The sequence below is a fragment of the Elgaria multicarinata genome, chromosome 9 (assembly GCF_023053635.1).
Source record: "Elgaria multicarinata webbii isolate HBS135686 ecotype San Diego chromosome 9, rElgMul1.1.pri, whole genome shotgun sequence".
In the NCBI taxonomy this organism is placed as follows: domain Eukaryota; kingdom Metazoa; phylum Chordata; class Lepidosauria; order Squamata; family Anguidae; genus Elgaria; species Elgaria multicarinata.
Genome location: NC_086179.1, coordinates 46,158,808 through 46,183,844, shown reverse-complemented (window position 1 = coordinate 46,183,844; position 25,037 = coordinate 46,158,808). Strand labels below are relative to the sequence as shown.

General features: G+C 39.8%; 2 protein-coding genes across 5 annotated transcripts in view; one reads left to right on the top strand and one right to left on the bottom strand.

The window, feature by feature from the left end:
• The first annotated feature begins 9,075 nt into the window (after window positions 1-9,075).
• On the top strand, window positions 9,076-24,493 carry RLIG1 (RNA 5'-phosphate and 3'-OH ligase 1). Of its 4 annotated transcripts, none has more exons than XR_010025818.1 (8): window positions 9,076-9,239; window positions 10,667-10,784; window positions 12,387-12,482; window positions 13,151-13,267; window positions 14,171-14,368; window positions 14,810-14,979; window positions 15,416-15,654; window positions 19,777-19,983. XR_010025818.1 is itself a non-coding variant. In XM_063133819.1 (7 exons), exons 1-7 carry the CDS (start codon window positions 9,150-9,152, stop codon window positions 15,599-15,601), a joined length of 939 nt encoding a protein of 312 aa, XP_062989889.1. In that variant the 5' UTR covers window positions 9,076-9,149; the 3' UTR covers window positions 15,602-16,572. The 4 variants fall into 4 exon arrangements, 2 of the variants coding, with proteins under 2 accessions (XP_062989889.1, XP_062989888.1); XR_010025817.1 differs by lacking the exon at window positions 19,777-19,983 and adding an exon at window positions 24,356-24,493 and having other exon boundaries at window positions 9,077-9,239; window positions 15,416-16,093; XM_063133819.1 differs by lacking the exon at window positions 19,777-19,983 and having other exon boundaries at window positions 9,076-9,203; window positions 15,416-16,572.
• Window positions 16,614-25,037, bottom strand: part of CEP290 (centrosomal protein 290) — a 63,988-nt gene continuing 55,564 nt past the window's right edge. The window contains exons 48-55 of the mRNA XM_063133814.1: window positions 23,298-23,462; window positions 22,846-22,968; window positions 22,362-22,534; window positions 21,206-21,338; window positions 20,224-20,297; window positions 20,025-20,128; window positions 18,559-18,647; window positions 16,614-17,320 (exon numbers count right to left, since the gene is read on the bottom strand). Of these exons, the coding sequence (XP_062989884.1) occupies window positions 17,132-17,320; window positions 18,559-18,647; window positions 20,025-20,128; window positions 20,224-20,297; window positions 21,206-21,338; window positions 22,362-22,534; window positions 22,846-22,968; window positions 23,298-23,462 (1,050 nt within the window). The 3' untranslated portion in view covers window positions 16,614-17,131. The remainder of the gene's footprint in view (window positions 17,321-18,558; window positions 18,648-20,024; window positions 20,129-20,223; window positions 20,298-21,205; window positions 21,339-22,361; window positions 22,535-22,845; window positions 22,969-23,297; window positions 23,463-25,037) is intronic.

Below are 25,037 nucleotides of genomic sequence, written 5' to 3'. Positions count from 1 at the left end.
ACAACAACCCTGTGAGGTGGGTTAGGCTGAGAGTCTGTGACTGGCCCAAAGTCACCCAGTGGATTTCCATGGCTATGGAGGGACTAGAACCCTGATCTCCCGACTCCCAGTCCGACACTCTAGCCACTACACCACACTGCTGCACAGACAGCAGTTAACGGCATGTGCCTAAGAATTGGCAGCATTAGGTCTGTGAATATCAGTGGTGTTGTTAGTGGGCAACAGCCAAAAGTGTTAACTTTGTGGTGGATGCTTGGTTACATAGGGGCAAGGATAGGGATTGCTGCTTGGTTTTTCCCTCTCTCTCCAAGTCGGTCTATAGAAACTTTAGAGTTGACCCCAGTACTTTGCTTGTGAGTTGGTGAACAACAGCTCTTGAAAAGGCCATTGTGGAGGGATAGTTTGGGCTAGGCTTTTGTAAGAATATCCATGTGAAAGATGGGCACAGGGCTAGAATAGCATATGAAATGGTGTAATGTAGAATTGGGGATGACTTACTGCTGGGTTTTTTGTGTTTGTTCTTTTGCAGAACTGGGCAGAGAGAAGGAAATACTAAAATACTTGGTCAGAAAAAGAAGGTATGAAAGAAATAAACCTGGGTAAGCAACTAGTAGCCATCTCCTGTTCTGACTTCTGGGTCAATTTCCAGCCATCAGATACAGGGATTTAATAACAACCACCTATCATCTTTTCAGGTGCTGTTGATGAATACCAGGCAAGTGTCCAAGAAGACATTTGTGGAGGAAGGAATTTAGGAGGAAGGAGCCAGCCTGTCATGTTTTAAAGAGAACTGGCAGATGAGGAAGGGGGTCCTACTCTTTCCCAGACGTGCCTAGCCAGGGTCTTGGGGCAGGATCACAATGATTTCTAGGAATTCAGGACTCCATCCATCAGAATGCCTGGTAATCTGCTATTGACATGGTTACTAAGGAACACCTTGCATTCATCTGATCAGGATTTCCTGTTGACAACAATATTGTACTTGAAGTGTCCTTGTCTCCTTGCTTTTCAATGGATGAGTTTCAGATGTTGTGTCTGGAGGACAAAGATGACAGAGAGGTTCATCTATTCTTTGTGCCCTGGCCCTTTCTGGATGATTCTAGATACATGGGAGAGGCTGGGTGAAGTGATTAGGTTGTTTATAATGTCTCTTTGAAAGAAAGAGTCCTTCTGCTGGGTGCCAAAAGGCAAAGATGTTTTTATTCAGGCAGGCCTTTGGTATATAAACTGAATGGGGTTTGTTTGTTAGTTAATTGATTGGTGCTGCCTATTTCTTGTTGTTGTTGTGTTTTAAATGGTTTTCATGCTGTATTTTAATTAAGACTTTAAATCCAAATGTTATTGTTATTCACTTTGGGTGCTGTTCCCCACCCCACCCCGAAATGAGGGATATAAGTAAATTAATTATTGGAGGCACAGTAGTGCCTACAATAGATAAGGTGATCAGTAAAATAAGTATTCCATATTTTTAAGTGGAAATCAGGGAGGTGGGTTGTTATAACCTTACCAAAATCAAAAGGGTTTTACCCGTCTTACTGAAAACTGCACATGCCAGGAAGAAATACCTATTTTACATAACCTGAAAATTTCAGGAAAATTGGTTAAAGATTGATGGAGAAAGGGTAGTTAACAGAAAAAAGAAAAACCTGGTCACACAAAAGTGTATCTGAAAATGTGTTGGAAACCATTTGTGCCCATCTCTTATAAAGCCACTATTTCTTCCATATTTTAACCATTGCTGTTTTCTTATTCCCTTTCTACTGTAGTTGATGGAATGGAAGAAAGAATAGTTCCTGGTCCTCTTAAGGATACCGCTTGGCAACTCCTTTAAAAATAATCCTCCCTGGATGCAGGAATTACTAGCCAATCTCCAATATACATTTTTGAGAAATGACAGAGCAGGTAGTCACAGACCAGCCTCAGGTTCTTTTGGCCTGAACTGGGTTGTTTGACCTATTTTAGTGGGGTTTCAGGCTGATTTGGGGATAGAAACTCCCTTGATCACACTGGTGGATGTCTCACTGGGGGACAGACAAAGGAGGATCATGTGGTGTTACCCCACAATTGAGTATCTTGTATATGTCTAGATTAGTATGTCTGGTAAGTACGGAATGTTAGAACTGAGTGGGTGTGGTTTATGATGTAACAGGTGGGGGGAAGGAGTATATAAGGAGAGTGTTGGGAGTTTGTGAGGGGTGTGTGAGAGTTTGAGTGTGTGTGAGGAGAGTAAGAAGAGTTTTTGGATTCTAGGGATTTAGGATTGGTGTGAAGAGAGTGAGGTGATTGGTGTGTGGAGAGTTTAGATCAGGCAGGACTGGAAGTATTATATTTTGATTTAAAGCTTTTAATTAACAATAAACTTATTATTTTGTTAGCTACCAAATACCACGTGTCAGCCTGGCATTACCTACCTGCCTTAGTTATTAAACACCCACACCAGAGTATTCCCACAGTATATTTTGAGAGATTCTATATTAAACCTGTTTCCCTCATAGCTAGGGGAAAAGTTTTATTTAACCCTCCCTCAGGTTTTCCAGTGGTGGTGTTTGGCCTGAGTAGTGTTTTTGCAGCGGGCCTAGTGAAAGGGTCTGTTACATCACAGATCACCTTTGTTGATTCTCGTGATATCAGTAGCTTTTGATACCATCAAGCACAACATCCTTCTGGATCACCTGGTAGAACTGGGAATAGATGACTGTGCTTTGGAATAGTTTTATTCATTCCAGTCAGATGTCTGTCACTTGGGTTTCAGAAGGCAGTAATGGGGAATTTACTTTCTTTCTGATGGTAGATATCTTGTCTCCAGTGCTTTTAAACATCTAAACGAAATCACTGAGAGATTGTCAGTATATGGAGTTCAGTGTCATTATTATGCTGATGACAGTCTGTAAAATCTTTCTTTTTCCTCAAATACTAGTGAGACAGAGAAACATTGGAATCATTGCCTAGGATCAGTAATGTGCTGGATGAATGCCAATAATCCAAGGAAAACAGAATTGTTTGTGGTTGGTAGGTAGAGCTGAACATTCTCCTCCAGATGTGATCTCACTCGGCTGAAGGAGTAAGTCTTCTCCTGGAACTGCCCATATACCTGAATTCTTGACCAGCTTTGACCAGCTTTCTAACATTGCTGCACTCTTTCCTTGTGATTGTCTGGTCTTACTAACTTCTAGACTGGATTAACAGAGCACACTCTATGTGATGGTCTTTTGGAGACAGTTCAGAAACAATCCTGCAGCTAGAATTTTAAATGCTGGCTGCATGGACCACATAACACCAGTTTTATAAGATCTACAGAGGTTGACAGTTAGTTTCAGGGCTCAATTCATTGTTTAATCCTACTTTTCTGGCACAATCTCTTCTCCCATACATTTCTCCCTCCTTTGCACTGAGATAATTGAAGAAGGCTCTTCTGTCCTCTAAGGTGCAGTGGGTGGCTGTAAACCTAGAGCCTTTTTGATAGTGATGTTTGCTGTCAGGCCAGGACTTTGGGGCAGAAATCCAGGGAGAAGTTCAGCAGAATAAACAATAAGTCCCCAAACACAGCAGGGCTGGCTTACCACATTTTGAAGTCAACATTGCCATCTAAATAAGGGAGCTCCATTTCCCCCAGAAACTGACATACAGAGGCACACTGCATTTAATGTCAGAGGTAGTATATAGCCATCATGATGAGTAGTCATTAATAACGTTATCCTCCATGAATTTGTCTAATCCCCATTTAAAACTATTCTAATTGGTGGTTGTAGTGAGTTTGTTAGTGAGCCGATAAACACCCAGCTATGAAAGCCTAATTAGCTAGAAGTAGGTGTGAACATTCTTTATATTCCGGCTGTGGAATGAGCTCCCCAGAGGTCCACCTGGCGCCTACACTGTACTCCTTTCATTGCCAGCTGAAGACCTTTTTATTCTCTCAGTATTTTAACACTTAATTTTAACTTAAATTTAAATTTTACTGTTCTAACTCTGTATTTTAATCTTATATCAATTTTTGCTGTGTGGTTTTATTGTGGTTCTGCTTTTTATACTGTATTTTGTATTTGTGTTTTTAAACGGTTGTTTTATTATGGTTTTAATTTTTGTGAACTGCCCAGAGAGCTTCGGCTATTGGGCGGTATAAAAATATAATAAATAAATAAATAAATATCCTTGTTGTAACAAATCCCATAGTTTAACTATGTGTTGCATGAAAAAGGATTTCCTTTTATCTCTCACAAATCTTCCACCAATCATGGGATGACCAATTTTGAGAGAGGGAAAAACACTCCTCCCCATCCACACCATATATAATTTTGCATACCTCAACATTACTGTGTAAGCCTGAGTCTGGATTGGGTTGGAAGAGTGACCAAAGGTGAATCCTATACCCACTTACCTGGGAGTAATTCCCGTTGAACTCAGTGGGACTTATTTTTGAATAGACATATATAAGTTTGTACTATAAGAGTTTTCAGGCTGAAAAGCAAATATAGATTATAAGAGGTATGAATTATTTGCTTTGGGGCAGATGCTTCTGCAAATCTACTACTAATACCTTGCAGGTGCTTGCCTTGCTCATGTAATACCAGCTCTATAGTTTTAATTAAACAGAGTGTTAGAAAGACATAATGAGAACTGGACCATGTAAACAGCTGGTCCTGAGCTCACTACTAGAGAAGGGGACAACACGGAACAGTGCCGCCTACAAGTATTCAGACAGCTTATGCAATTTCCAAAGGCATGTTTACCCTAGTGGCTCTTGTAGTTCAATGGCACCAGATGTTCCTTCCATAAATGAAATCATGAAGATGTCACCTGAAAGAGGAAACAAATTTATTTTAAATTTGTATTTGTGGCTGGTGTCAATTTTGCATGTGTTTAGTAACCTAAAAGTACTTTAGATAATGCTGATATAATTCAGCCCCATGTTTTATACCAAGGAAAGGGTGCACTTTTTTTATGATACCTGAATAATAAGTTCATAGTAGAGTAACAACCAAGAAGGAAACCACTTCCACTGAGTAGGTATTAACTTGTAAACACATATTTCTCTAGAACCCTTATATTCGGATTTCAAGGATTCACCATAATTTTTCTAAACAAGGGAAATCATCTGAAGGGGTCTTCTATGCAGCACAGAAACCTTTCAGATTTACTGAAGACAACTAGTGATGTAGGCACTTGCAATATATATAAAATGAACTAAAATTGCCATTCCAAAAGTAACAAGCTATTACCAAGCAGCTGTTCTGGGGATGAACACTCAGGAAGGATATAAATTTAGGACATAAAATAACATGAACCACCGAATGGATTATGGGAACGGGGAGAAAGGAGAGAGAATATAACTGCAAAACTTTCTGGAAGATAATATATTTATGTGCAGATGGATAGAAATTTGAGGCTTATTTACATTTTCATGTACCTCATCAATGGATGATTCATGAGTCAATTACCTAACGTATAGGACTCCTTTATACATTAGAAAAGCCACAGAGAGGCAGCAAAATATGCTTCTTCATGTTGGGGGTTCTGTATAAGGAATGTAAGTGGCTCACTATGTAGTTAGGCACCACTGAGCCGAGTTTCCAAACCAGCAGTGCACATTCCTGTGGTAGGTAATGCTGACATGGAGACTCCACATGATAGTGCCAGGCTACATGCTTAGCATTGTTCAAATGTTATGATCCCTACATGGAGCTGGTACCATATGGAAGCATTTCTCACTACCACATGACTACACAATGCATAATAGAATTTCCGTATTTCAAACAGCACAATTCTACATTATTATTATTATTATTATTATTATTATTATTATTATTATTATTATTATCATCTCTGGTATTCCTATGTTAAATCCATTTGAAAACAGAGGTGCCAAATGACCAGAAAAAAACTAGTCCAACTGAAACAGCCCTTACCAAGATCACCAATGATCTTCTCACTGCCAAGTCTAAGGGCCATTATTCCGTCCTTATTCTCCTTGATCTAACTGCAGCCTTTGACACGGTTGATCACGATCTTCTCTTAGATTCCCTCCATGACCTTGGACTCTGTGGCTCTGTCTATAACTGGTTCGCCTCCTATCTAGAGGGTCGCTCTTTCAGCGTGTCGGCCAACGGCAGCTCAGCTCGTCCTCCTCCTTTCCCCTTTCAGTAGGGTTTCCGCAAGGCTCGGTGCTTGGCCCGCTGCTGTTTTCTCTATACATGCTGCCCTTGGGTAAACTTATTCAATTTCATGGCCTCCAATATCACCTGTATGCCGATGACACACAACTATATCTCTCATCTCCGGAACTTTCTCCTGATGTCCACGATCGTATCTCGGCATGTCTTTCAGATATCTCAGCCTGGCTGCTTCATCGCCGTTTGAAACTCAATATGGCAAAAACTGAACTGCTCGTTTTTCCTCCTAAACCTTCTCCTCACCTCTCATTCTCTCTTACTGTCAACGATGTCACGCTTACATGTCATGATGTCAAGGAAGCTCGTAGTCTTGGCTTTATATTTGATTCCTCACTCTCCTTTATTCCTCATATCGAGGCAGTAGCTAAATCTTGTCTTTTCTTCCTGTATAATATGCCAGGATTCGACCATTTTTGTCTGTCTCTTCCGCCAAGACTCTCGTTCACGCACTGGTTATCTCTCGGTTGGACTACTGCAACCTCCTTCTCTCTGGCCTCCCCTCATCTCACATCAGTCCACTGGTCTCTGTCCACCACTCTGCCGCTAAGATCATCTTCCTGGCCCGCCGCTCTGACCATGTCACTCCGCTTCTGAAATCTCTTCATTGGCTTCCAATTCACTCCAGAATCCAATATAAACTTCTCCTGTTGACCTTCAAAGCTTTTCACGGTCTAGCTCCTGCCTATCTCTCCTCTCTCATCTCACACTATTGCCCCGCTCGTGCTCTTCGCTCCTCTGATGCCATGCTTCTCGCCTGCCCAAGGACCTCCACTTCCCTTACTCAGCTTCGTCCTTTTTCCTCTGCTGCCCCTCATGCCTGGAACGCTCTTCCAGAACACTTGAGAACTACCAACTCAATCACAGCTTTTAAAACTCAGCTAAAAACTTTTCTTTTCACTATAGCTTTTAAACTTTGCGTTTGTTCTGACTCTATACTGTTAGCTTCACCCTACCCGGTGCCTGTTTACACTTCCCTGTGCCTGTTTGCATTCTCTTTCCCTCCTTATTGTTTACTACAACTTTATTAGATTGTAAGCCTATGCGGCAGGGTCTTGCTATTTACTGTGTGGTCTGTGCAGCACCATGTACATCGATGGTGCTATATAAATAAATAATAATAATAATAATAATAACTTTATCTGCAGTAATGAGAAAGTGAAGCTTTTCCCATGCTTATTGAAATAAGAATTATCACTTGCTAACATCTGCAGATCAAACTGTGTGTGGCTTCAACATAAACTATAACATACATACATACACAGAGAGAGATAGCGCTCTTCCTATGCACAATCAATATACCATGGATTAAGAAGAAAATGCTTTGGATTGGCTTTGTGACAAAATGATAAAACACATGTAGCTATTTGTGGCATATTTCAAATGGTATATACCCTTATACAGGAGCAGAGATCAGCATGTGTGAAAAGACAAAGAGCAGCTGGTTTCTTAGGGTCTTTGGATCTTAAATCCAAATTAAATTGAGGGTTTTAATGGAATTGTTTTATATGTTACTGTAAAGCGCCTCGATGCCAGAAATGGTGAGGCTGCGCAATAAAAATGCTTCAAATAAATAAATAATAAATTAAATCTTTGAGCAGGGAGCAGATGCTATAGAGCCAAAGAGGCGTGGAATTCTAACTCAAGAAGAACGTAGGGCTCTACTCCGTGCAAATCATCATTCAGTATTAAGCATCCAGGCCAAGAGGTAAGCCAAACAAAATGTGGCCAAAATCCCCTTAATGTTCTGGAGCCTGCTATAGACTATTTAATAGTCTGTATAGCATCTTTCGATTGCTTAAAACAAAATACAGAAGTTAATTTTCCTATCAATTGTGCCTGCCCTTGATGATCATAAGCCCCTAACCTCTGAGGCTTCCCATCATCAAATGCAGGGTGGGAGGAGCTAGAGGTGATCTTCGTCCTCCCACCCTGCATTATTTGCTAGACAGGCTTTTTTGCCCATCTAACTGGGGTGCTTTTGAGGGAGAGGAAAGGAGGCTAAGAGAGACCTCAGGATGCTTCTCCAATCTCCTTTCCTACCTACCCACTGAAACACCTCGTGTCCTCCTTTCCGAAGTCCCTTTTCTGACCATGGAGAGCAGCTGGCGCAATTCTTTCTACGCTGGCTGCGAGGGGAGTGGGGGCAGATCTCTGACTCCCTTTTCGAAGGTCGGCCAACTTCGCAAGGGAGAATCCGAACCATCCTATCGACCCGCAGACCCTGTCTAGGGCCTACAGGATTGCTCCCTCCATATTTCTATTGCAAACCTCACACATATAAAAGAAAGCAACAACTAATCGGTCAGGCTCATCTTTTAAAATAACTAGAAGCAAACTCGGAGGTTTACGCGTATCCTATGCAGAGCCTCCCATCTCCCGTTCTGCATTTGAACTAGATCGCCCGCCTGGCGGATGCTTAGGGGAGGGAAGGAGGGTTGAGAAAGCTGCTCTGGAATCCGTGCGCACGTGTGCATGCACAGCGGCGCCCTTTCGTTCCTGAATTAACCGCAAGCCGCACCATGAGGTTGGAAGGAGCCATTGCCAGACAGACGAAACCCCCGGCGTCTCCCTCAACAAGCGCGGCACTGTGAAGAGAAATAAAGCAGAAAGAGGAGGGTGCGGGGCAGGAGAGGCGCCTGGCACACTTTCAAAGGCTTAAGGGCGCAATTCTATATATGTTTAGACACACCCAAATGCTGGGAGTTGTCAGACTTCCCCCGCTGTCTAAACATACGTTGGATTGCGCCCTTAATGCCTGCAAAGTGTGGCAGGCTTCTCTGTCTTATTTCTCTTCACAGTCCCAAACTACATTTCCCAGCAGCCTTTTCAATCAGGCCTACCGCTGCTGCTGCAGCTGCTTCTGTCTCCGCCGGCGGAGGCAGCCTCTGCGCTTGGGAGCGGCGGCTGCTGCTGCTGCTGCTAACCGACGTTCGAGGCTGGCCGCTGTCTGCTTTGGGGTCGCTGCCTGGGGGACTCGGGGCCATGAGCCGCCTGGGCTCGGTGCAGCAGAAGTTGCCCTGCCTGTTTGTGACTCAGGTGAAGCAGGAGCCCTCAGCCAAGCGGGAGCGCCAGGTACTGGGGGTTGGAGCTGCCTGCAGCCGACGGGGTGAGCCGCGGGCCTGCCAGAAAGAGTGGCGGCGGAGGCGGAGGCCGGGGCCTTTCGGGGCTCAGGATGACCCTGGACGGTGCTTTCAGGGGAGCCAGCCTTTCCTGGGACCGCCAGGCTGTGGGGGGAATTTCATGCTGCAACTCGCTGGAAGAAAGCGGTTAGGCAGGAATGGTCACCTGTGCTTTATTCCGTCGCCTCGCCTCGTTTTTGCATCCCACGTGCATCCACCGCGCGCGAGAGAACGATTTTATCCGAGGCCACTCACGGGTAGGGTCTCTTCACACGTTCGGGGAAAAAAATCGCCGTGTACGCAAACTATCTTGGAGCCAAGTGGGCGCACGTGACGAACTACCTATGTTCATTGCGTGTGCGCTTCTAAGACGCAAGTCCTTTACGAGTAGGAATGTCTTAACGTGTGAAATGCCAGGGTATGTTTTTCCTTCCCTCCGCTGCAAACGATTATTCACAAACTTCAACCAGTCTTCTGTCCCTTGGTGGGATGTGTAATTAGTTTTGTAGGGATAATATTCTGAACTAGGGTTTCTGCTCAATTTACACGTCCCTCCGCTTTAGGACAGAAATAACAGATAGGTTTGCTAGGCTGTAGAATCTCCCATTTCGGGGTACTGGCCCTTGCTCAAAACATCAAAACCCCATTTAACATAGTATGTGTATTCTCTCGCTTTTTAAACATGCTGTTTCATTAGTGTATGGTTTGCTTTTTACATTTTGTATTCTGTGAGATAGCTGCATACTTTGCAGGGGAGGTTTCTGTTGGATACATTTGAAATACTGGGAGAGTTCCCCAATAACTTTTAATTTCTATATGCATCAATAAAAGTAGTTATTGACTATCATTAGTAAGCTTAATAGACCTTGCTTCTAATACCCATCTATAAACAAAAAGGTTTAAATTTGGACAATGGCTTTCACATTGTAACAATCTTTAACAACATTACCCCTATGATGTTAGAGCAATACACATAACTACTTACCATTTTTTTGTTGGCGATGTGGCTTCTAATTTCAAACCGAAGCTTGAGAGCAACTGTTGTTCCCTCGATAAATGATGCATGGAATCTTTGTTGCCATGGATATAGTACCTTTTAAGATTCTGTAGTGCTAGGCTTGAATCCTTCAAAATGGATAAATACATTGCATTCCCATTTTAACTTCCTCTGAAAATCCCTTTTTAAAACTCAAGATATATGGGGTATTTTATTTTTCTTCTTTGAATAAATATTGAGAGCTATACTCTGTCATGAAATAACTCCGGTATTATTAAGAATAAAGATTGCTAGTTTTTTTGTTTTTTAAAAAATCTCCCTGATGTGGTAGGTCTTATCTTGAAGAAAATCAAAAGTTTATAATGACCTTTTTCTCCCTTCAGCCTTTTAAAGTGTTGGCCACTGAAACAATTAATCAAAAGGCATTAGATGCGGATATATACAACGCAATCCCAACTGAAAAAGTGGATGGAACTTGTTGTTACATAACGACATACAAAGGTAATGTGGAAGAGCTGTATTAAGAAGTCTTATGGTATAGTAGCAACATACAGAATATCATTCAAAATAAGGGCATTATCTTTGGCAGTCCTAGGCCCCTTTGAAGAACAGCAACTGAGGTAATTAAGGAGCCCTCCCCATTGACTTACCTAGGGGGATGCAAGTGACCTCAATAGCCTGATGTCATGGTAGCCACACTGATTGCTGTGGACTGGGACCTGGCCTACTTACCTCCTTCTCTTGCTCTGTGCTTTCTTTCAGTAACAGAAAGCCACATCTCACCTGGCAAAAGGGACTGGCTGTGGCCCTCTCTCACATGGATAGTACGATGTGACTGCCAACCTGTAGGCGATGTTTGTGTGCAAAGGCCTGGGTTCTTGGGTGCCAAGTGAGGCCCGTTCTGCCAGGGAGCCCTACATAAAGCCCATCTAGAGAAAAAAGCAAAACACACAGGACAGAGAGGGAAAAATAGCATCCACTGTTCCTCCTGTCCTATCAGCAGCAGGTCAGAAGGACATTGGATACACGGAAACCCTTACATGCTGTTCTGGTTCTATACCTGCTTTTGCTATTCTAGAGCTTGATTCCAGAAGTTATTATTGTTGAATTTGGGCCAAGAAAATCTCAAAGCAGCTTATGCAGTAAATAGAACCATGTTTGTATAAAATTCTCAATGCACTTATTTCCTCTTGCTGCTCTTAATTGCTTAGTTATTTTTTCTGCCAGTGGGATCTTCCAGATATTATTGTGCCAATGTTCCATTCTCTAATTAGGTAGGTAAAAGAAAAAGAACTTCTTTGTGTAGCACCCCTTTATTTTTGTTCTAATATTTGTAATGAATTTACTTGATTATTTCAACAACAACAGAGGGGATAGTGGGCAAGTCAGAGATGTTCACAACAAGGTACATGCTTTAGGCTTGTTTCCTCTGAGTGGGTAGATGTTCATGTAAGAGAAATGCATTTTTTGTAGCCTATCTTGAAAATCTATTTATCCTAAAAGGGAATGTGTATATAAAATGTTGCCAGCTTTATAAACAATAATTGTCCTTAAATACTCAAGATTACTTGAAAATAAAAGGACACAATACAGCCAAAGCCATACACTGCAATTCTATACACATTTACTTGAGAGTAAATCCCACTGAAGTCAGTGGGATTAATATGCATAGAATCAGGTTTTAAAAGTCTTATTTTAATAAGCAAGGTTTAAGCACCTGGAAAATTTCCACTGGAATTCACGTTTAATTTTGCAACAGTGTACTTACATTTTTTTAAACTATTCTACAAAATGTGTATAACTTTTAAAAAATAGATACTGAGAAATTTATTAAATATATGAAAGTATACACTTCATTATATAATTATGAATATTCTGAAAAGTATCTAATGCTGCTGCTCTGCGTACACAATTGATGCAGCACTAGTGTAAGCAGCCTCTAATACAACACCAATAACGTAAGCTGGCTTGATGGGTTCCCATCTTGATTTTATACTTCTCGGGGTTAAAAGTAGTATATAGTGTAGCTCTTGAAAGGATTTATATTGTAGTTCTTTATTAACAAAACCTGTTATTTATTATAATCTGGATTCATAACTATAGGGCAGCCATACCTTTGGGCCCGATTGGACAGAAAACCCAACAAGCAAGCTGAAAAAAGATTTAAACGTTATCTCTGCTCTGTAGACAACTCAAAAGGTTTGTGGTGATTTTTCTGGTAATTAAAAGCTTCTGTAAGGTGTGAGATTTATCACAGTGAGGAGGTGGTGAACACTGTTGGACCAAGTGACCCTACCCCATAAGCAGTTGTTTTTTTCACCCAACCATCTCCAACTTTTGCATGCATTCCCTCCATCTTGCCATTGCCTGAAACTCAAATTGATTGGAATATTAACAATTTTAGGAGGAAGATGAGAAGGATGAAAGTGAATGCTTCTATGAGAGTTTCAGCCACCTGGGCTTTAAACCATCTGCTGAGTTTCATGCAGTGGAGAAAATGATGGATGGGCTAGAGAATGAAAATGAGCTTCTACTTCATCTTGCTCATGAAAGGAGCAGCACTCTTATGATAGGAAAGGGGAGGATGTCAAAGTGGTGGAGTCACATCCAACATAGTTGGGCATGAAGCCAAAGACGTGCCTGTAAGCTCCATGGATTCAGGAAGGGGAAAGAGGGAAGACAAGGAAGAAAGGGTTTTGAAAAAATTGCTGGGCCATGAGGCAGCAGCACCTGTTGGCTGAATCTGGCCCATAAAACACTATTTCCCCCCTAAGCATAAGTGATATATTTTGAGTAGATCAAACTATTGCTGTGGCAATAGGCAAACTTTCAAGCTTTACAAGTTTATTTCACATTTTTGTTTGCAGGATTTGCTTGGAATATTGAAGAAGACTTCAAGCCTATTCCTGAGTGCTGGATTCCAGCAAAGGAAATAAAGCACTGCAATGGAAAGCCTTTTCCAGACGAAAATGGGCACATTCCAGGTACAAAAGTAGTCGTATAACACCAAAAAGCCTTCTCTTCTGTTATTTAGGGTACCCCAAGGCATTTCAGCACTTGATGACTGCATATAATCAATTTACATGTTCAGTTGCAATTGTCAAGTGACAAGTCACCCAGAACACTTTTATTTACATTAAAATAAAGTAAATAAATAAAGTTGGCATGATATCTGATTAAGTACCTATATGTGTGAATCAATTTGTAGCATATTTCTTGTTCAGGGAACTTTTCAATCTATTTTGTTCATCTTCACACTATCATCAAGGCACTAAGCTTGAGAGGTGAATCACATGAGAGTGGAACATTATATCAGAATTTCTGTTTAGTTTCTTCCCTACCCTTCAACCCCAAGTAAAACAAACACGGGGCCTTGTGCATCCCCATTGTCAGATTAGTGATGACTGCTCAACCATCCAAAGCCCTACTTATATGCCTAACTGCAGTAACAACTAGGCAGGTGGGCACGAGGAAGAGGGGTTTTCAACACTCCAACCACATTTGCAGATACTCTGCCAATTGAGATAAATCAGGCCCCATCATTGCTGGCCTTTCAAATGGCCCTTAATACTCATTTGTTTTCCATTGCTTTCTCCTTATCAGGTTGCTGAAGATACATATATAAAATGTGGCTCTTAGCTCTAAATGTTTGATGAGATTTAGTGTTTTTATGTTTGTGTTATTGCTGGGGTTAATTTCTGTATGACTTGAAATTTATTGGTTTGTATATTGTATTTCTATATACTGGAAGCCACCTTGGGAGGGTTTTTACCCTGAGTGGTGGACTACAAATATTTTAAATAAAATAAGCAAGTAAAATTAGTTATATCACTTTAACTTTTCTGTGGTTTTAAAGCCAATCTGACAGGATTGTTTCTTTTTCATAGGTTGGGTGCCAGTGGAGAAAAACAGCAAACAGTATTGTTGGCATACTTCTGTTGTTGATTATGAATTTGATTTGGCTCTCGTTCTCAAGCATCACCCTGAAGAACCTAGTCTTCTGGAAATTAGTCCAGTTCCCTTATCCAATTTTTCAGAGCAAACACTGGAGCTTATTGGAACAAATATTAATGCAAATCCATATGGTAAGCATATCCTATATTCAGCAACTTAATATGAAGACTACTTTGAGGCAGCATAACAAATTTACTGTACTGTAGTTATAATTGTAATGTTTTAGAAATAAACACAGCAAAAGCTTTTGACAAACTAATGTATTAGGATGCAGGCTAGTGGACATGTTCACTACTTGGATTTTGGTGAAGCCTAGGACAGTGATTGGCTGAGCTGCACCAATGTCAGAGAGGCAAGGCAAGCAGATTTGCTTGCCTTGTCCAAGTTGCTGATTTTTTAGACAAAAGATATGAGGAAAATCCTAGGATGGGAAGCCTAGGGCCAATAGAAGGAGAAGCCAGCGACTTCAGAAGGTAGTAGTGGTGAGGGTTAGGAAATAAAGGTGGGTTTGGAAGAAATGTGGAGAGTTTATGTAATAAAATGGGGAAAATGTTTTTTAAATATTTTGATAGGTTTAGGAAGCAAGAAGCATCCTGTACACCTTCTTGTCCCACATGGAACATTTCAAATAAAAAATGCACCTGCACTGAATCACAGTGACATACTGGCTTGGCTTGATGGATGCAAAGAAGGAAAAATTGAAGGGATTGTATGGCATTGCGCTGATGGAAATTTAATCAAGGTAATCCTGGAGGCTTTTCCTGAAAGAAGCCAACATTTTCACTTTCACGTGCAAAGGTTGACAAGTGCAGTAGCTCTAGTATGCCAAACAGTTTATAAAAGACAGTTATTTGTTTTGTTTAAAAAATGAATTTTCACCCAGTGTAAGATAACAGCTCAGCCCCAGCCAGTATGACCAATTGTCAGGGATGATGGGAGTTGTAGTCCCAAACACCTGAAGGCACCAGGTAGAGGTAGGCTGCATTAGCTTATTAGGTTAGCTATCATATGGATCTGCTTACATTTCTTTGCTGGTTCTACACATCTTGTTCTGTAAGCATTTTGTTATATTGGATTGAGTTTGTTGCCCAAACAGAATATGACAGTGCAGGTTATAATCAGGTTATGATCAGATACATAACGTCTATAATTTTAACTTTGTTTCTTTTTCTTTATAGCTTCATCGGCATCATCTTGGTTTGACCTGGCCAATCGCAGACCCTTATATGATTTCTCAACCAGTTGTTGTCAACTTTAGTGGGGCCAAATATGACTATAATTTTGAACCAAAGACACTTTTTAATTATTTTTTGAAGTTGGAGGGACAAAGATTCAATAGTCTCAGAGATATAAGTGACCTATGATCAGATTTCTTAAAATGATAAGAGTCATCTGTGGAACTGCTCATTCCTTTTAGGTGAGAGTGTTTAAATATTTCATTTTTTGTTGAAATGCAATGTAAATAGTATTTAGTATATACATGGCTTAGCAGCCACATGTATACATAACAAATGCTGCTGTTTATGTAGCAGAAGAGCCATAAAGGAAAATCTATACATTTGAGTACTTATGTATATTTTTCAATATCCAAAGGCTAAGTGTAAAACATAACTTTATTGAAGCATTGAGGGCTATGACTGGGAGTGCCACTTTTTTTTCTGTTGGAGTTACTGTGTGGTTGCTTCATTAGCAATAGATAGGATTGTGTTAATGAAATCAGAAGAAAACTGTTAAAAGGCTATTTGTTCGGGTCAACTGAATAGCCTCCGGACAACTTCTTGTGCTATATTTTATATTCTGTTACAGATACTGGAGTACAAAGTACATGTATAGCAAATCAGTTGTGAAGTGCAGAGGTTTGTAAACACTGCTCTTTCCTTAAAATACATAGAAATTATAATTTTAGAGAAGTCCAATTCTTTTACTCCATGCATTTTAAAAGTGGAGCAGCAGTGTATACATACATCTTACAACTAAAGTGTTATTCATATGATTTATACATGGCTATTTGTACTGAATTCAAAATGTAGTCTGGGAATACACTCAGTTTTTACATTTGTTTTAAAATGTTTAGAGTAATGGGATTCTGCATTTCTTTTGAAATGTATATTCTACAAGACTGTAATATTGGCTTAAATAACTGGATAATTTCACTTCCCTTGGGATTGTGGGTACTTCCATTGTCATGTGAACAAACTTCTCCTCGCTGCTATAACCTTCTCTACAAATTGTAGGAGAGGGGAATCTGTTCCACTGGTGGACTGATAGCATTAGATGTCACCCAACGTCACTAAAATTTGGTTGTGTTCTTGAAAACCAAAATAATACAAAACAATTGAAATTATGTTTGTAGAACTTTTATTAGACAAAGCCCATATTAATTCGCTACCATTTGTGCTTTAAAATATTTAAGGCGGGGTAAATGTAAAATTGCTGTTTGTTCACAATTTACAGATATTAAATATAGAAAAATAAATAATTGCTAAACTGCATTAAATGTATTCCTTCTGTGCAAACACACCAATGGAGGAGCTACAAAAATATAATATTGACATTTAATAAATTACCATAATATATGAGAGAGAGAGAGAGAGAGAGAACGAACTTTACAGGAGTGCTGTCCCTTTATTCCTTACTTTTACTTCCATTCTTGTAGAAATGAAAATTAGTAGCGGCTCAAGTAACCAGGGAGACATTTGCTTTGTCAAGAACAGAAAAGAGTTGTATATTAGTTACATCTCAGGAATAAGCTGCACACTTGTCACTTTTGGAGGAAATAGAAAAAAGTTTGTGTTACCCATGATATGAACATATTTTTGTTCCTTTTTCATGCCAAGACTTTGTTATCTCCAAATCAACAGCACTTTGTAGGCTTATTCAAGAAATGATATACCTTAATCAATAGATACTCTGGCTGGAATATCTACTTGAACACCGAATTGTTCAGAAAGTGTTTTCAATTTTTCTTCCAAGATAATATTTTTTTTAACTTCTTCATTGTAGTTGTATTTTAGATCTTCAATTTCTTCAAAAAAGGATGGATCAAAGTGATCCAGTTCATTTTTCAGCTTTCTGACTTCATCCTAAAGAAGAATAGAAACAGCTTTATAGATTGCATTTTGAGGCTTTAATGTAAAATGAAGGTCATAAACATAATCCATCTAGAGTTAAGTACTTTGAAATCCCATTGATTTCACTGGGAATATTATAGTGTACGTAACTCTTTCCCAATTAAATCAACAGAGAAATCTTTAAATTTAGCTGTCTCATGCTCTGTGAGTTGAACACGGTGACTGGGTTCAGACAACACAATAACCAACTGTGGTCTAAATAGTCAACAGTAGGTTATTTAGCCTACTGTGGGTTATCGTGTTGTGTAGTTGGAGTTTTTTAACCAACGGTTATTTGGCCAAAAACACACACGCAAAGAACAAATGCTGTGCAGAGTGGACTATTAGAACCATCACTGGTTATTGTGTTGTGTGGCAGGCATTGTTGGTTATTTCTTCAGCCACTGAGTCATAAGGCAAGAGCAGCCAAAGTGGCAGCTGTCATTGTAGCCCAGCTGGCAGGATAGATTTTTTGGCAGCAAATGGGTGATGGGATACTAGTGGGAGGAGAGGGCAGGGGATGAGTGAGTCAACTCAGTATGGTCTAATAGTTAACACTTACACTAATACACACCACAGTTGATTATTACCATGTTGCGTGGGGATTACACCCTAGATAATCAACTGTTGAGTTGATTATTACCCCACCATTGACTATCGCGTTGTCCGAACTCAGCCAGCTTTATCAGTGCCGACATCTAGAAAATTAAAGATCTGCTGCAGCTTTCCCCAGTCTGGTGCCTTCCAGAGGTTTTAAATTACAACTCTCAGCACTCTTCACCATTGACCATGCCGGTTGGGACTGACAGGGAGTTTGCCCAAAACAATTGGAGGGCACTAGGTTGGAGAAGGCTGCTGTAGTGCATTACTGTGTTGAACAGAAGGACTCTGGAGCGAAACCTTTGTATTCTGGACAGTTTTACTAAAGATTTAATAGCATGTACACAGTAACTTTGACAGAATGAAGTTAAATCTCTGTTGCATCTGGCTTAGGCCTATTGTTTACCATCTCGCTTTTGAAAAACTACAATCCAATATGAGGAAAATTCACTTGTCCTGGAAGTACAGAAAAAAAACACTTAGTTGTGTAATACCTAGCATAAGTACCCTGCTTCAATATTCAAGTATAGCGTGCAACTCTTCCAAAATCCAGAAGTAGTTAATATGAATGTTTACAAGTGAAAAATAATCAGAATATTCACAATACTAACATGAAGCCGTTGCTGTTCTAAATCCGAGGTTTTCAATTGTGTCTTGAGGTCTGTTACTTCTGCCAGTAGTTTGTAGTTTCCAGCCTTCCCTAAGTATTTAAATAGAAAGTTTTAGACACAAAAATATTAATATAAATGGAGATTAACTAAAATAATTTTAATAGCTAAACCAACAACAGTGATGCACTAGCCCTTTTTATCCAAAGCTATAAATGAGAAAGGCATAGCCCTGGTTCAAATGTACAACAACTCAGAGTAAGGGTTGTCATTGAGCCATGAGTTGCTGTTATTTGCAAACCCTGCACTATGATTTAACTAAGTGTTGTTAAGCATGAACTGCCCAGAGCTCACAACCCAAACAATGGCTTCATTTCCTCGTTTGTTCATGGTTAACAATCCATAGTTAAACCATAGCGCAGGGTTCACATGCAACAACAACCCATGATTAAACAACAATCCATACTCTGGGTTATAGTTATGTGCAAACCAGGTCATAGGATTCAGTAAGTACTGCTACACACAGTAGATAATTTACTAAAATCAGTTACACAGATCAATGTAGTTATGGCCGGCAGGGGGAGCCTTCACATGGGAGGGGGAGGAGTACACAACTGCATAGCTCTCTTAATCACTTGGGATTAGGAGCATTACATCTGTACGTACTTTAGGAGGATGTGTATAATTAGGTAGGCTCCACCAGAAAAATGCAGCCCTTTTGCAACAGGGTGAATATGTATTAGTACCAGAATGTGTTACAGCCCTAGTTTTGTTGTACCATGAGGCAAATTCTGTAATGACTTAGTTTTGAATGCCAAACTACTTGTCCTACTTTATTTCTCACAATTAGAAAATATTCATAGGTTCTGAATGAGTACTAGTTTTAGAAGAAATGTTTAAGTAATTAATTTTAATTAGTAGCCTCTTTTCTAACTTCAGAGTAGGAAAGAATAAAAACTACCAGTGCATTCCCAGTGGACTGTTTTTCTCATTTTCTTTGATAAATGTTATTTCAAGGCTAATGCAGTTACCCTTAAAGGATGTAAAGCTACCAATACAAATAGAACAAAATGAAGCTATCAAACATACAAATGAGATTTATTTCAAAGTGCATTAGCTGGTTTGTTTTGTGACAAAAGGTGGGCTATCTCGTAGAACAGTTATACAAAACCTAACTACGTATTTTAACCTATTGTATTTTACTTTGTTGTCCAAAAACAGATGACTCAAACAGGACATGGGCTTAGATCCAAACCTGCTCTTTCATGAATGGAAGACACTTCCACTAATACAAGGAGAATGCCTCTCTCCATCCTATATTGTTCTGGAGGATCCTTTGTCCCGCAGGAGGAGCTTTTCAGGGGGCCATGGGGTGTGGTGAAGAGTGGGGTTCTGCTAATGCTGCTTTAGATCTAAGCCTTTGAAAAGTCTGATATGTCCACAATGTAATTAAGTATTTAAAATATTACCAGTTGCAAAGCCATCTCCTTTCTTAACTTCACTTTGGTTTCGAAAAGCCTCCACCTGGTGAACTAGTTCTGCTTTTTCCTTTTCCAGACGATCATTGGTTAACCTACAAGAGTATAAAATAGGGCACCGAAGTCTAAGTAGCATTTGATATTTTTCCAGTTCTGTTCTGCAGAGGAAACAAGCTTTTCTGTGCCTTACCTGAGAAGTTGAAGTTCTCTGACAATTCCTTGCTCTGTTTTGGCACCCTCAGGAACGTGTTTAAGAAACTCAATCTTTACATGGGAAAAAAGAAATACTTACATTTTAATATTAGAAATTTTCCAGTGGGAAAGCATTCTCATGCCATATCTACAGCAAGAAGGATATAGCACTATGAAAGTGGTATGAAAGCAATATATAAGAGACAGGAGCCACACTCCTGCTTTATAGCAGTATTGAAGTACATTGACAACTGTTGGGACCCACTGATACATACCATATACTGCTTTCATAGTGCTATATCCTGCTTGCTGTAGATCAGGCCTAAATTTTAAAAACGGAGGAGATATGCCTCCTGACTGTGTGCTACAATTAATCCCCCTTGGTTGCATTGCTTCTTTTTCTCACCATTCTGTGCCATACAGAGTGCAAAGATAGTTGTGAAAAACTGAGAACCACTGTTTTAGTTGCAGCCCAAGCCTCTTGAAGAGGAGCCTGTTATCTGACATGGAAATACCCACTTTCCAACTCTTGTCAGACTGGCTAGACAGGAGGCCAGGTGTAGTAAAGAAAGATGCACCAAATACCAAAGTGAGCTGCCAGTTCTGTACTATTCGGGGTGGAGGGGGTAAGGACAGGAGACCTCAAAAAAAGAAATCTTCAAAATTTCCTAAAAACAACAACCCCCAAACCTTACTAGTGGAAGGAAAACCTAAACACAGTATAAGTAAAATAATTTTATAAAAAGCATTAAAGTTTGTGGAAGATAAAGTCAGAAGACCAGGAGATGGTGCTATCCCAAAATGTAAAGACTGCTCTCTGAGCAATCTTTGCGCTGCCCTCCAATGTTATATTGGAAGGCAACATGGCTTTCCATTGGTATACTGGAGAGAAACAAAGGTACATAGTACATTAAAGGTCTGACAATAAAATACGAATGATAGATGTGTGGCAAATTACATCCACAGTAAGTTTAACTTACTGGCATTTTTGAGTCTTCAATATTTTTTTCTTCACACTCTGTGGCTTTCTGTAGTAGTTGTTTAAGGTCACTGATGGCTTGATTTTTTTGGGCAATGTCAGCTTCCATTTCTTTCATCTTATTTTCATACATCCTGAAAGTAAGAGAAGATTATGTTGTCTATGAATACACATGCAGAACATTCCGGCTGATATAATTCACAAATGGGGCAGATTAGCAACAATTTGGGGGGGTGGGTAGTTTTGCAGCTGTCTTATAAGTATATAATTGGCTCTATGCTTTGCCAATTGAGGAAGCATCTATAGAAGCAAATGTTTCCGTTTGACATGCTCCAATATTATTGCCCAAAGTTCAAGCAAGGTAGATGAGCAGAAACTTGATAAGTTGGTGATAAGAAGGTAAACTGCAGTCAACCAGTGGGCCAATTTCAGTAGACCATTTGGTGTCTGCTGCTTGCTGGGATCCTTGCAAAGAATGCTGGACTAGCCAGCCCTGGTTTGCTACAGCCAAGCCACTTCTTCCATCCTTAGCGAGTGCATGCTGAGGATCACTTACCAGAGATTAGCCGCTTTCACTGTCAAGTGATCCCAAGTATGCACTCTTTCGTAATGGACGTACAACGTATCAGTAGAGGTTTGCAAAAGAAAAATGGAAAGCCTGCAACATTGAAGTCAGTTGATTTCTGTTAAATGTGATAGTATGCATGGCAATCTGGCTGACATTCAGTTACTGCCCCAAATAAGGACATTTTGCACAGTTCCCTAAGTCAACTATTCTGTATAAATAGTATCTGTACAAGATCATTTACACTGGATGTGCACAATATAATAGTTCTTTGGGAAGTATTAAATACTGCCATTCTGCCTCCACTGGTCCTGTTGTGCTCTCTGTGACCTTGGGAACGAATGGAAACTTTCATTTCCAGAACGGGAGAGATCAGCGGAACTCCTTTCTGTTCATTTCCAATTGTTTAAGAAATCACTAGGTTCCCACTGCGCTAGTGGTAGGTCCTGTTAGCATGTGGGCAGTTTTGGAAATTGCCCTTTATTAATAACACTTTTCTGGAGTGAATAACTTATTCAGAAGTATTGATTAAACAGAAAATGAACCTCTTGTTCATTTGAAAATATTTGGGGAAATGGTTATCCAGTTCTACCTTGTTATGACAATGGATTTCCAACCCTTGCTGTAAGCTCCCTCAAGTTGTGGATTTTTGCTTTCTGCTAAGCATAACTTCTTTATTGTCTCTTCCAGTTCAGCAGTCAATTTCTCATTTATTATCTCAAGATTATGCTTTGCAATTCGCAGCTTCTCTGCATTCTCTGTTTCCTGTTGAACAACAAAAAGAAGTTGCATATTTTGATCTGGTTCACACATAATATGTCCAGCTTGCTAAACTATGACGATGAACATCAAGCCTTCGTCTCCTCCTGGCTTGTTCAAACCAGAGATCTGCATTATATCTGAAATGTGCCCGTTCTCAGTTTGTTAAACTATGTGTTAGCAAAAACATTTTTTAAAAAAGCTAGATATACCCCAACCACAGGTGACCTTTTCTGTGCTATTAGAAGAAACAGATTATAATAAGTAATTTCTAAATTATAATGTCCTTCATAAAATATATTATTTTACAGCCATACCTTTTTCATTTCCTTCCGTATTCTCTCATTTTCAGCAATTATTTTTTCTATGCCTTTAGTCTTCATTTCATAACGTGTACTCAATTCACCTCCAAGCTGCAGTTTCAGTTTTTCCATTTCGGACTTAATATTTCACAAATAATAAAAAGGAACATTTGTTATTTCTCAAATTATTGATATTGCTAAAATCTGGGTGGAGGGAAGAAAGGCACAGTTCCCATTTAAATATATGGCAACACTCAGACAAATTTTTATGGAGCTGTATTTCACTCACTAATATATAGTAATGTTTGTAAAAATCAGAAGTAAAGGCTTTATACTGATTTCTACACTAATTAATAGGTTTCTTGCATAAGGTAGAAGCATTATGTGAAATAGTAATAGTCACTTTGAACATTTACTTTTCATATTAACAAACTAAACAAAATGGCTTTTAAAAGAGAATACATTACCTTTAAGAGCTCATTTTCTTGTTCAAGGCTGACCATTTTTTCATTAGAAACTACTCCAGGTGCTTTTTTTAGCTCTTCATTTTCTCTCTGAACTCTTTCTACAACCTTTTTCATCAAACCAATTGTTTTCTCTAATTCTGGAATAGTTTTCCCACTTCTTCCAGACTACACAACAAAGAGAAGGGGGAAATAATAGTCAATATATGAAGTTTTTATGGCATAAGAACCTTTCCATTACACCCCCCCCACACACACACAAATAAACAAATCCAATATGAATCACATTTTCTAATTGTGCATAGATCTCACAACTTCCTCCCTTCATTTGGGAGACCTGTTTTCTACAGATTTTTGATTCAATATCATATCTTATTTCTTTAGTATACACCATGTATACACATTGCAGCATCAGTGGCCTCCATTCTCACATAACGGTGGCAAATTGTGTGTTAATTAACCCACAATTTGCCACAACGCATGCCCATTTTGAATATGCAATTCTGATCAGCCTGATAGAGGAGGTTGATCCACGTGTGACCCCAAACACTATGCGTTAATTATAACGTAAACAACACACAGTCCATAGTGTCCAGGTTCACACGTCACAAAGCAACTTCAAATCGGACTGATTGGATATTGCTTATTTAAAACAGCAACCCCAGCAAATTGTGGGTTAATCAGTTAACCCAGGATTTGTCACCTTTACCTGTGAATGGGGTCATAGTTTAAAATAGGGCTGTGTGGTTATGAGAATGAATAAGTAGTGCCAATGATGGATCAGACCAAGGATCTATCTATCTTGTCCAGACTTAACAGTGGCCAGTATTATGCAAGACTACCAACTCCTCTCCATTTTCTCTCCACACTATTACTTTATTACAATTGTTAGCAAGCACTGGCAATCCAGGACAGGGCATGTCTGGAGGAACTGTGTGAAGAAACAATTTATTAATTTCATGTAAAAGGACAGGTGTTTGAATGGTTATCAAGGGCATTAGAAGAGATTAAGTGGAGGGATTTATGGGAGTGACTCTAAAGAGCTTCTATTAGTCCTTCAGTAAAGACAAAAGAAGGGGATTCTGCAAGGTGGCCACATGTTATTGGCCAGAAGCTGTGGCCAGCAGAGTTTACAAGACCAGACAGGACACTGTCGGGAGCAGTTAGAGCTGGAGACAGGCAGGGAAGAACCTGGGAGAAAAAGAGCATAGAAGGCTAAAGGAAGAAAAAAAACAGCCACAAGAAGAGAACAAGAATGGACATGAGAATAGGATTCATAGTCTAAAGAGAGCTGAGAAAGGGAAGTGCTAGAAGACAGTAGGCACAGCATTTCAGTTTGGCTTAGGTATGCAGAGAGACTTCTGCAAGCACAGAGCTGAGAATCTGAAAAGCTAGAGTGTTCATTGTAGTGGTCGTGACCCAGCTGAAAACATCTCTTCAGTAAGAAGTCCTCTCTTCATCCATCAGGCCAAAGAGGAGAAAAGGAAGGGATCGACCCAAGAGAAGACTTCAGTCCAGAAACTTGTGGGTCAAGCTCATGTTTACACTATTAAAATCACTACATGAAGTCCATAGAATGCTGAATTTAATATATGTTGGTGGGAGTTCATTAACAGGGTTAAGTTAGATATCTATCATATCTAGTTTTTTCCACATGCAGTCAAGCACCTTCTACTGATAGAGACAAGATGTTCTCTTGTTCCTATCTGCCATGAGGTACAAGTGCTCTTGGATGCTAAAAAC